This window comes from Camelina sativa, chromosome 4 (assembly GCF_000633955.1).
Source record: "Camelina sativa cultivar DH55 chromosome 4, Cs, whole genome shotgun sequence".
Lineage (NCBI taxonomy): Eukaryota > Viridiplantae > Streptophyta > Magnoliopsida > Brassicales > Brassicaceae > Camelina > Camelina sativa.
The window spans coordinates 3,122,364-3,135,721 of NC_025688.1; the positions used below are offsets into that span (position 1 = coordinate 3,122,364).

General features: G+C 42.0%; 1 protein-coding gene across 1 annotated transcript; it reads left to right on the top strand.

Annotated features, from left to right (window-relative positions):
• Positions 12,289 to 12,915, top strand: LOC109132429. The gene is made up of 2 exons (XM_019244038.1): positions 12,289 to 12,432; positions 12,643 to 12,915. The coding sequence occupies exons 1-2, from the start codon at positions 12,289 to 12,291 to the stop codon at positions 12,913 to 12,915; spliced, it is 417 nt and encodes a 138-aa protein (XP_019099583.1).

The window sequence follows — 13,358 nt, forward strand, 5'->3', positions numbered from 1 at the left end:
GCTCATCGGATATAAAACGGCCAACGGCGGAAATTTTGAGTTTGTTTGACCGTCATAGAATGAGCAGGGACAAGACTCAGCACCAAAACGCGGCAATGGGGAGCTATAATTTGTTGAGCCGCGTCCAGATTTTAATGAAAATCTGGAGGCCATATCTAAAGAGACTAATGTGATAAGAATGCAGCCTATGATCGTGTTGATGAAACAGGCATGCCTTGGTTTATTGGGGTTTCTCCTGATCAGTATTGCTTCCTCAGTAATGAAAATGTCATTATTCTCTGACATACCAAATCTTCTATCACCTGAAAAATTAAAGGAAATGGCATCATCATTGTCTTTAACGATCCAACACATGTTAGAGAGATACTAAGATACCACAACACAAGTATTCACAATATCACACATAACAGCAACTTATAAGACCTCTTGTTTTGATGGTATCTCCGTTTGAGTTGAGATTTCTTTGGCTTGTAATCACTGCAATTATCTTGTTCATTCACCGGAGCTCTTAAATAATCCGCTAGGCTACTTTGGGCCCCAAGCAAAAGTCGAGACTAATCAACTTAAGTCATGAATGCCCAAATTACAAANAAAAAAAAAAAAAAAAAAAAAAAACAGTTTAAAAAAAAATATATGCGGTCTCGAGTTAAGGAACACCTTTCAATCACCTAAAGTCTCTTGTTTCTGTGAATGTTCCTCATTCGCTTCTATTCCATCAAAAATTACTAATTAGAGTAAGTAAACGTAGTTGACAAAAAAAAGTAGCAAGTAAACGAGAAAAAAGTAATCATATTCCTCTTTATACCTTTCACTATAACCAAGACGTGTCACACTCACACATCCTTTGTGTTCTTCTCTAAAGTGATCATAATCTCTTTTTTTAACTAAATCTTTTAAAAGAATCGTATTTTTTCTTTTCATATACGTTTATTAACTCCAACTTAATCTTCTTATATCTTCTCTATTGCGGGGTTAACGTCTGTTTTACTTATGACGTTAAAAAAATAACGCCTTCTTCTACCTATAAGTCAAACATGTTTCTTTTGTTAAACAAAAAGTCAAACTTGTTTGATATGTCAAATTGCCATGTTAACGTCTGTTTAACTTATGCCATTAAAAAAATAAAGCCTTCTACCTATAAGTCAAACATGTCGGATATGTCAAAATGTAGGGCTAGCTTCATTAAAACAAAATTAATTTTAAAAGATATATCCCCAAATGTAGCAAAGAATCTTCTATTCGTAAAACAAAAACGTCACGCTCAACTACACAGAAACTTCTCCAGAGTTTCTCTGGTCGTAGCGCCGTCCGTTCATCGTCTAAGTCAAACATGTTTGATAAGTCAAGGAATGAATCACAGCCGTACGTTATATATTTTGCTCAAACAGTCATCTTCTACTTCAGGTACGGTGGTTGTGATTAATTTAGCATTAATGAATGAGACGGAGAGAGAATGTAATGAATCAGTGGTCGGTGGAAGATGATCGATTGAAACCATGCAAGACCACAATCGTCAATAGACTGAAAATTACCAAATAGCTCATCATTGATCATGAATACTGCATTAGGTAAGTATATACATAAAATCCATACTCTTTAATTGATGGAGAAGAGAAGTTACACATAGAGGTGATTCTTGTAAGTGCATCAGAGCTCTGTCTGTGACACGGTGTTGTGGAGAGTCTCAGAGGTCTGCTTAGCTGACGTGGCATGGAGTGCTGAGGTGGAGGAAGATTGTTGGACAAGATGACGAGCCATGAGTTTTGGGAGGAAGAAGCAATCGTGATATACTCAAAGATATTGAGAGTATATCTCGATAGGAGAATAAGGAAGTAATATGCTTGGTGATCAAGGATATTTCCTTATCGATAGGATGCACAAAGATTTAGGTTAGAAATCGGGTGTGCAAGTATAAAAGGACGAGGGATAGCCACAAAAAGAGCTAGCACTCGTGGGGATAAAGTGGTGAGATTTGTAACCTTCAAGCGATCATAAAAAACTTAGAAGGAGAGTGTGTTAGTTTCTCTTAAGTCTACACAGGGTGTTGTGTTAGATAGATAGGAGAGTGAGTTGAGCTTCAAGTCTTGTAAGAAACATAAGTTTGTGTATAAGATTGAATAAGAAGCGTTCGCTTGATGCGGTTCCAAGTGGGTTTATCATCTGTGTGTATCTCTATACCTTTACAATTGGTATCAGAGCAGACACCTGATAAAAGTTCTGATAGCCTTTTATAACAGGTGGGATCTTGTGACATGGGTATGGAGAAATCACTGAACTTCGTTGGGTCACCAAAACTACTGAAACTCGACTCTGAGAGCTTTGGGTTCTGGAAAGTCAGGTGAAGCAGACTATATTGAGCATTGCTGTGGGAGCGTGGATTGCTGTGGAGGATGGCTGGTCTCCTCCTATGGTCAAGGACGAGAAAGGTGATTTTATTCTCAAACAGAAGACGAGGTAGACTACTGAGGAAAAACCAAAATCGAAATATAACTCCCAAGCATTGTTAGTCATTTTCAATGCTCTGCCAATGGATTTTTTCATCCTAGTACAGGGGTGTGTGACTGCCAAGGAAGCATGGAACTGTCTGGTAATCTTGTTTGAAGGCACAAGCAGTACTAGGCGCATCAGAGTGGATAAACTTGCATATGAACTTGAGAGACTTCACATGTTTGAAAAAGAATATGTTGCTAGTTACAACAGTAGATTGAAAGAAATTGCACAGAGCTCTGCAGTTTTGGGAAAACGATACAGCGATGAGTCAATGGTGAAAAAGTTTCTTGGAAGTTTGTCTGATAAGCTTCAACCACACAGGTCTGTTGTGGCCAAGTCTCTAAACTTAGAAAAGGCTAAGTTTAATCAGTTGATAGAGATCATGCAGACTGCTGTCTGACCTCAGGGAAGAAAAGAAGATAGCAAGGGTGAGTCTTTGAACAACTCTGTAGTACTACCGAGTGCTGCTGAAGATATCAAAGAAGACGATGTCTGGACAGAAGAAGAGGATGCAATCAGGAAAAATGATCTCGACTGCCAAATGGCATATACAGCAAAAAGGGCAGAGGGTGATCAGACCAAGTGGTACTTTGATAGTGGATGCTCTAGGCATATGACAGGTGCTCTTGATACTCTATAACATGTAGAGGCTGTCGATGAAGGGAGAGTTACTTTTGGTGATGGAGGAAAAGGAATAATCCGAGGAAAGGGTACAACTGGTGGTGATTCTCAACCACACCTAAAGGATGTTGTCCTGGTTGATGGGTTGAAGACAAACCTGATAAGTGTCAGTCAGCTGTGTGATGAAGGTCTGGATGCCACGTTTACCAAGAATGGGTGTGAAGTAGTTGATCAGCAAGGATCTGTTCGGTACAAAGGAAGGAGATCTAGTAACAACTGTTACATGTGGGAATCAGCAATGCAATGTGTCCACACAACCACAGGGTTGGGTGCCTAAACATAGGCACATTGGTGAGGCGTACTAATCAAGAAGCTGCGCATGGAACTTCTGAGCTGAAGGATGATCCACACTTCATATGGGGTCTGTGCAACAAGAGTAAAAAACTTTCTATCCTAATTATTCGTAGTAATCATAAGGAGAATTACAGAATGACAGGTCTGATCAACTATGTGGCCATTAATGTCTTATTCGTCAATACTCTGTCCCAAGAACATCAGAGCAGAATGGAGTTGTAGAGCAGAAGGACAAAACACTGCAGGAGATGGCACAAGCTATGTTACATGAGAATAAGGATCCTCATTGGTTCTGGGGTGAAGCTGTTCATACAGACTGCTACATCATCAACCGAGTGTATGTTCAAACAGGAACCAACAAGACTTCCTATGAGTTGTGGAAAGGGAAGGATCCTACATTGAGCTACTCTCATGTGTTTGGATGTTTCTACTCGTTTTTGGATGATGAAGACCTGGTAACAAATGATGAGAAGCAAGAGCAAGAACCTGTAAGACATGGTGTCCTGGTCAGCCCCATGTCTTCATCGGATGTTCTTTCTTCGTCTTCTCAGATTCATTGGAATCACTCCTCTACTGGTGTTAACTGTGCGATTCAGGGGGTAGAGTTACCAGAGGGAAGCAAATTGATTTTGCTCAGCTGGCTGGGAAGAAACAAAAGGTTGTCGTTCCGGAGTCTCGCTCTCAGGATTCTGACGTAGTGCGATTTGCATGTTTTGTTTCTTCTATTGAGCCCAAGAATCACAAGGTGAGTTGTTCCTCAAAGCAACGATTTGCATGTGATGAGTTCTGGGTTGCTGCTATGCAAGATGAGTTGGAACAATTTGAACGGAGTAATGTTTGGGAACTTACTCAGCGTTCTGCTGACGTCAATGTCGTAGGAACAAAGTGGATATTCAAGAATAAGAGTGATGCTAGTGGATGCATTGTAAGAAAAAAAGCAAGGTTGGTAGCTCAGGGTTATTCTCAAATTGAGGGAATTCATTTTGATGAAACCTTTGCTCTGGTGGCAAGGTTGGAGTCAATTAGGTTTATGTTTGGTATGGCAGGTGCTCTTAAGTTCACTTTGCATCAGATGGATGTTAAAAGTGCCTTTCTAAATGGAATACTGCAAGAGGAGGTTTATGTTGAGCAACCAAAGGGCTTTGAGAACTCGCAGCATCCTGAGCATGTTTATCGATTGAAGAAAGCCCTGTATGGTCTAAAGCAGACACCACGAGCATGGTATGAGAGGTTGACTACATTTCTAATGGATCAGGGATACCGTCGAGGGAGTGTTGACAAAACGTTGTTTGTTCTCAACAGCAACAACGATCTGATGTTCGTACAGATCTATGTGGATGACTTGGTTTTTTGGTTCCACTTGTCAGCCTCTTGTAAAACAGTTTGTGGAGAGCATGTTTCAGGAGTTTGAGATGAGTATGGTGGGAGAGATAAGGTACTTTTTGGGATTGCAAGTTGAACAATCGGCTGATGGGATCTTTGTATCTCAAAGTACTTATGCTAAGGAGCTTGTGCAACGCTCTGGTTTGGATAAAAGTAAAGAAGTGAAGATTCCTATGGGCGCAAATGACAAACTCTCCAATAACTATACAGAGGAATGATTGGAAGTCTATTGTATTTGACTGCTAGTTGACCAGACATATGTTTGTCAGTAGGTACCTGTGCTCGCTATCAAGCTAGGCTCAAGGTGTCACACTTATTAGCTGTAAAGAAGATCATCAAGTACATAAAAAGGGACACTCGACTTTGGTATTTACTATACCAAGGGTATCAACACCTATCTGAGTGGGTATTGTGACGCTGTTTGGGCAGGTTCTGTGGATGATCGTCGCAGCACAAGTGGAGGATGTTTTTTCATGGGCAACAACTTGATATCATGGCACAGCAAGAAACAAAACAGTGTCTCTCTGTCAACTGCTGTGGCTGAGTACATTGCGTTAGGAAGCTGTTACACACAGCTCCTTTGGATGCGGCAAATGGCCTCTGATTATGGTATGAATTCTGATACTCTTTTAATTCATTGTGATAATTTGAGTGCAATTAATATTTCAAAGAATCCTGTTCAGCAATCACGAACCAAACATATTGATATTAGACACCACTTTGTTCGTGAATTAGTTGAGGCGAAACTAATCGAGATTGACCATGTGAGCACTGATCTGCAGTTAGCTGATTTGTTTACGAAGCCTCTGGACTTCAACAGATTTGTAAATCTGAGAAAGTCCATTGGTGTCTGTGAATTCAAACTTGTTGATCAGAGACAGGAACGTGTGCTAGGACAGATCATGGAAATCCTAGAGTATATAGAGGATCAGCACTCTGAAAGCAACTGTGGGAAATAGCTACCTGTCATGTTGGTCTATCCATCCTGTCAAATGTTGTCATGTTTTAAGGAGGTCAAAGAGCTGTGAAGAGACACACACATACACCCTCAAGAGGAAAACTCTGTTTGGGTGATAAGTCTGATATTAGTGATTGACAATCTCTTATGATGTTACTGATGTTCATATCAGTGAAACAGGTAACAGAAGGCTGAGACACATATGTACAAAAAATAATAATAAAAAAAATTAATAAATATATGTGTGCTCTTCAAAGAGAGAATCTCCAGCTGCCTTAAAATGTTGGATTGCAGACTGAAGGCATGGCAGTGTGAAAGACTACCCACATGCATCAAGTCTCTGATCTTCTACAATTCAAGAGGTTGTAATAGCTCCTAGTAAATATTTTGAACAAGTGGTTGACACAGTAAAGGTATGGTTAGTACTGTGTTCTGTTTTTAAATATATATATATATATATATATATCTATATATAAATAAAAATCTTGGTTATGCTCACGTATGTTTTTTCTCGATCTGGGTGCCTTCATGTTCATAGGTAGTGGATGTGTGTATCCGATGTTTTGATTCGTGAACAAATTCAGTTTTCCTTGAAAGGGTGGAGGATGTGATTTATTAGAATCTTGTGATTAATGCAATTGAGATTAGAAAAGGGAAAAAGATTTGATGTACCATAACAGATTTATTGAGTGTTTTCAGGGTTGCGTCATTTGATGGGCCGAGGCTTTACAGCCCAATAAGTTTCACGAGGGTGTATAAAAGGAGCGGCTAGGGTTTTGAGGTTTTTTCATCCTTGCGATTTCAGATCTTTGTCGATTAAGCTTCTAATCTTTTCCGTCCTCTGATTTTGCTCTCTAACTCTTGATCACCATGAAATATGTGTTTAGCGGTTTCCACTATGATTCTAGCTCAGATGAGGAGCTTCATACCCCTCCGTCAGCCCTACCTTCGCTGTCTCCCTATGTTCAAATTGATCCTACCACGGCGATGGTCGTCTACGAACCCCGCGATGAATCAACTACAACAACTCTGGTGCCGGAGAATCCTTCACCCAGACCGGTGTCTGTCGAAGTGGATTACGACACATGCGACTCTTCGTCTTTTCTACCAAGAAGGACAAGATCTCGTTTTCCGATGGTTGATCTGTCCGGTGATGTCCATGTGCCTACTGTCGAATCAGGGAATCTCATCCTGGCTGCGCAAACGACAAACATCTGCTGAGCCTGATAACAGGGAGTCCAAACGTCCTCACACTGTCAAAGAGAAGGCTGCGGGAACCTCTCGAGGAGCGAGTTCAAGAGATTTTGATCCCAAGCGATTCGAGTCTTTTGAGGCATCGCGTAGGTATGGTTTCTTTGCATCAAGGAACCTTGCTCCAGAGGTCTGTTTCTCTCTAGGAGTTGATGATCAGACTAGGGAGTTGATTGCTAGGGCTGGGCTGCTGAAAACTGTTACTCAAGTAGTAACCTATGATTCAGAGGCTGTCTATGAATTCTGGGCCAATCTTCCCACGATTAAGGTTGAGGAGTGTAATGCCCCGCACCAAGACTATGCCCGGACAATCAAACTGGCGCGGTAACGTTCGACCCAACTTAGTACAGTTTAGCGCCAAGGAGTCTTCCAAGTGTGACTAGTGACTTAGGCATCCTTAGGCATCCTTAGGTAATTAGAACTATATTTTGACCGTTAGATTTAGGATCAGTTCGTTAAAGATCGGAAAGGTACGTTCGATGGTCGGAAAATCGTTCGGTACGGCTGTGTACCGCATACGAGCAGTACGGACGGCCATGGTACAGCCAAGTAAGCTGCTTAAGGGGATAAACCAACTTACCTTGTGGATAAGGACGGCCCCTTTGCTGTGTCTGACCGTGACTGGTCCGTACCTTGAAGCTTGTCCAATTGCCCATGCTTATCCGATAAACCCCCTATCCTCGTCCATCGTTCTTCATTCCTCACCCAAAAACCTCTAGAGCCCCTAGGAGCATTGGCCCGCGAAGGAAGCTCTCGGAGAAACCTTTAGGCGTCCGCCTTAGCTCTGTGAGTTCGGTCGCGTGTGGGTAGCACGCGAATAGGTTTTAGTTTATTATTTTAGTATTTTAATATTTGATTTAAGTATTATTTATTTAGTTTATTAGTTATTAGTAAGTTAATTATTTATTTAATTAATTAGTTAGCTTGAGGTTAGGTAATATTACTTAGGATTATTTAGTAATATTCCTAGAATGTTAGGAAGTATTATTCTTGAATTATTTTGCTTGCATTGTGTGATTGCTCGCATTATTGTTATGCTGCATGTATGATTGTTTGGTATAGCGTCGCGATAGTATAGTCGTGATGCTGGACGTTTAGTCGCATTGCAGTTATGCTGTCTGATTACTTGCGTGCTTATTAGTTACTATAGTTAGGTAACTAGGGTTAGCCGAATCATGAGGATCCTGTCGTCTGCTGTGCGTTGCGTGTAACTCCGTAACGTTATCGCTTACGAAGGTTCGGAGCGGGTCATGCTCGGCCGGACGCTACATGACGATGTAGTACGAAGGAATGTATCCTTTAGACTTTGTATCTAGGGGTGGGAGACATTGCCTTGGGAGATCATGGATTCATAGATGGACATACTAGGATTATTAAGAGTCTAGCTAGTAGTCTTTAATTATTGGTTCTATTTGCTTGTGGCGTAACGCTGCCTTATCGCGTTATTTTATCTTGCTTGTGTTTGGGGAAATGGGGTTGGGGTATACTAACATTAGAGATTCGGGACTCATTGAGTAATCTTAGATTACTCATGATGCTACCCTATTTGTTTTGCAGGTGACCAGTAGAGGGTTATTTTAGAGGGGTAGCTGGACGTTAGGAAAGCCAGTGTAGGTTTTTCTGCCTTTTTTGTATAATATGTTTTCAAGTATACGTATGTATAAGGTTTTGGAGATTAGCTCCGACGAATAAAACATGTCTTTTGGTAACCTATTTCCGCTGTACTTGATATATTATGTATAATAAAGATGTTTTATATTCGGAGTTGGCTCTTAATGATTATGGTCTAGTCCGGACCGCCCAAACAATCGCTCATGGTAAGGGTTGGCAAGCCTGGACCCATGTTCGAGTGGGATGGCCCCGCGGTATGGACGACTAGGGAGACTGAATTCGTTTCGGTAGCCTCGATTGTCCGTCTGCGAGTGTCATCACGTAGCATCTTTGGCCGTCCTATCTATAGAACGGTTCGGGGGTGTTACAAGCGTGGTATCAGAGCATGGTTATGATGCTCATGGGAACCAACTGTTTTCAATCGGTTTTATCGAGTAAATGGTCGCAAAAAGGCATTAGGTTAAACTGGCCACGTCCATGCTTATTAGGATTAGTGGGAATTAGGTTAGTATGGATTAGAACTTACCCTTTATCTTCTGCAGATGTCGGGACAAGGATTAAGCGGAGGCCGGTCGTGGGGATTGCCACCTGGATATGGGAATTTGAACATTGGGTATCCTGACAATGGTAGCACTAGTGTTCGCGATGGTACTGAGAGGAAGTCTGTCGACCTGTCACTTTCTATGGGATCAATGGCAAGAAGGCATGCTGATATCCCCGGGATGCAAGAGTATGAGTTTAGGTCGCCAAGACCTGAACCTGTTCAGCCGCGTAATTCAATGTCTTACTCCAACAGGATTAATGATCAGATGGATGGTCAGCAGGAGGAGCCTCGGATGAATCAGTATCTCCGAGGGATGGATCGAAATGGTAACTTACCAAGAGATGAGTTCGAGAGACAAGGTCCAGCACCCGAGTGCCGACAGCCAGGGATGCAAGAAGAGACCCCGATGCTGAAGCTGATGTATGAGATGCTGGAACAGATGAAGCAACAACAACATATGGTAGTCGATGCTCGATCAGAATCCTTGTCACCGCCGAAGTTCCTTGACATGGTAATGATGATGAAGAATATTGGTACTTACAAGTTTCCAGGGAGTACAAACCCGTATGAAGCAGACGCATGGCTGCAAAACATTGGAAGGAATTTCAATGCAACCCGGTGTCCTGAAACCTACAAGAAGGATATTGCAATTCACTACTTAGAGAGGGACGCTCTAACCTGGTGGACCAATGTGGAGAGGCGTTACATAATGACACAACTTGGATGGATTTCCAACGGAAGTTTGAAAGGAAATACTTTCTGCCAGAGGAGATAGATCGTCTGGAGACTCAATTCTTGCAACTGGAGCAAGGTGGGAGAACTGTTCGAGACTACGAAGCTGAGTTTGCTCGACTCCCGAGGTACACCAACTACGGCAATGGAGATGAGCAGGCTTTTATTTGCAAGTTTCTTCGTGGACTACGTCCATCAATACGAAGCCAACTTATGGTGGTCGAATTTCAAAGTTACTTCGAGCTGGTGGAAAGAGCTGTGAATGTGGAGGAAAGACTGCTTGCTGAGAGGGACGAGATGCTGCTGATCGTCACTGTGAATGAGAAAGTTCATAAGTCTAAGCTTGGTCAAGAACAGGCCAAGAATCCGACAAAGAACAGTGAGAAAGTTTCAAAGGAAAGAGTTGTTACTTCTGCACCGTTATGCTACAACTGTAACCAGCCCGGACATTCTGCACGTAGCTGCCCTAACAATGAAGGCCTGAAGGGAAACCCAGATGTGGTGTGTTTCTCTTGCAACATGAAAGGACACTACGCGAATCAGTGCCCAACTAAAGGTCCCATCTCCGGAAGGAATCCAAGCAAGGCAAGTAACCACCCAGCACCGACTCGCCCTGCTTATGAGCCAGCATCTAAGAAGCAAGCTACTGGATTTAGGATTAATGCTATAGATTTAGATAATGCCGACCTTCCAGGACCTACTAGAGGTCTCATCGCAGGTATGTTTGGGAGCTAACCTTCTCATCCTTTTATCGTGTTTTTGTGTGTGCTTGTTGCGTGTTTCTGCTTAGTTTTATTTTGCTTGCGTAATTTGGTAAGCAGGAACTTTACGTGTTGGTGAAAATCCCACTCACGCATTGTTTGACTCGGGAGCGACTGATAGTTTCGTAACTCCCGAGACTGCTTCCAAATTCGAAGAAACCTTTGCCCGTAAAAAGGTGAAAGTTTCTGTTCGAACCCTTGGTAACCTTATTCTTAAAGCTGAAGATCTAGTTTTAGGAGTACCCGTAGAAATCTTGCATAGGACCTTTTTAGCCAACCTTATAGTATTACCTTTAGAACGTTTTAAGGTTATCCTAGATATGGATTGGTTATCCTCTTACCAGTCCCATATAGATTGTGCTAGAGGTAGGATTTCGTTTGAAGGAAGCCAAAACCCGATAGTTTACCATGGAATTAGTCCAAGCCCTGTAGCCACCTTTATTTCCGCCTTAAAGGTAGGAAAAGAGTTAGAAACAAGAGAAGCCTATTTAGTCACTGTGACCATTATTGGAAACGACTCGGAGGACGAAATGGGGATCGAAGACATTCCCGTTGTTCAGGAATATAAAGACGTTTTCAAACCATTAGAAGGATTACCCCACCCGAAAGCAATCAGTTTTCCATCAATCTTGAACCTGGAGCGACACCAATAACAAAGGCACCATATCGAATGGCCCCTGCAGAATTATCTGAGATTAAGCAGCAACTAGAAGACTTATTGAAGAAGGGATTTATACGACCTAGTTCTTCACCATGGGGAGCACCAGTCTTGTTCGTGAAAAAGAAATATGGAAGCATGAGGCTATGCATTGATTACCGAGGGATCAATAATAACACCATAAAGGATAAGTATCCTTTACCGCGAGTTGATGAATTGTTAGACCAGCTACGAGGAGCTGCATGGTTCTCCAAGATCGATTTGGCATCAGGATATCACCAAATTCCGATTTTAGAAGCTGACATTACGAAGACGGTGTTCCGAACAAGATATGGACAATACGAGTTCGTGGTTATGCCGTTTGGACTTACTAACGCGCCGACGGCATTCATGTGACTTATGAATAAGGTGTTCCATGATTACCTTGATTCATTTGTCATTATCTTTATAGATGATATCCTCATCTATTCCCGGAGTAAGGAAGAACACGAAGATCATCTTCGGAAGGTGTTGGAACGACTAAAAGGTCATCGATTATTTGCTAAGTTTAGTAAATGTCGCTTTTGGAAGCAAGAAATAGGATTTCTTGGACATCGAATATCAGCACAAGGAGTATCCGCAGATTCGGAAAAGATTCGGGTTATCCAAGATTGGCTGCAGCCTACTACCGCAACTGAAGTACGAAGTTTCCTTGGTTTAGCAGGATATTATCGGAAATTCGTGCGCGGGTTTTCTTCTATCGCAAAGCCCTTAACACGATTGACCGGTAAAGGAGTCCCATTTATCTGGAGCGAAGATACGGAGAAAGCATTTTGTAAAACTCAAGGAAGCCCTGACGACAACACCGATTCTAGCTGTACCAAAACCAGGACGACCATATACGGTATACACAGACGCTTCGCGTATCGGATTGGGATGTGTACTAATGCAAGAGAACAAGGTCATTGCTTATGCTTCAAGACAGCTTAGGAAACATGAAGAGAACTACCCTACTCACGACCTTGAGATTGTTGATGTGGTATTTGCACTCAAGATATGGAGGTCTTACTTAAATGGAGAGACTATTGAGGTATTTACGGATCACAAAAGCCTTAAATACTTATTTACTCAGGCTGACCTGAATCTACGATAAAGACGATGGATGGAGTTCATAGCCGACTATGATATGAAGATTCAGTATCACCCGGGAAAGGCCAACGTAGTAGCTGATGCTTTAAGCCGTCGAAAGTTGGAAGTAGACACTGAAAAAGACATTGAGATTCTAACTGAATAACTGAAGAATGTTAGCTTAGCAACAATAGACGGAGAAGCTAGCGAACCACTAGGAGCACAAGCAGTGCGCCAAGCTGGATTACTACAACGAATCCAAGAAGAACAAGGGAAGGACAAAAATCTGCAAAAGATTTCCGAAGACGTGCGAACCCAAGGAGGGAGAAATGCTAGTGGATATCATTTAGCTGATGATGGAACACTCTTACACAATGGAAGAATTATAGTATCCGATAGCGGAGGCTTACGGGAAGAAATTTTAGGACTTGCACATCATACCTGATTCAGCATTCATCCTGGAATTGTTAAGATGTATAAGGACTTGAGAAGGTACTACCACTGGCCAGGCATGAAGAGCGCAATAGGAAGATGGGTAGCTCAATGTCGGACATGCCAACAAGTTAAAGCAGAACATCAAGTTTCCGTCGGATTATTAAGGAATCTTCCTATACCCGAATGGAAGTGGGATTCGGTAGCAATGGATTTCATAGTGGGAATGCCACCATCCAAGGGAGACTACGACGCAATTTGGGTAATTGTAGACCGATTAACCAAAGTTGCGCACCTGTTACCCGTCAAGCATGATACTGGCTCGGATCAGTTAGCCAAGTTGTACGTGAACAAGATTGTACCACTCCATGGCGTACCTGCAAACATTGTATCATATTGAGACCCAAGATTTTTTGCTTCGTTTTGGAAAGAACTACAACGAGCTCTAGGAACCAA

Bases quoted from the DNA above. Each gene is read 5' to 3' on its own strand.
- LOC109132429 (XM_019244038.1), top strand. From the start codon at position 12,289: ATGCAAGAGAACAAGGTCATTGCTTATGCTTCAAGACAGCTTAGGAAA. The intron at 12,433-12,642 runs GTATTTACGGAT...GAATAACTGAAG, and splicing joins TAAATGGAGAGACTATTGAG to AATGTTAGCTTAGCAACAAT.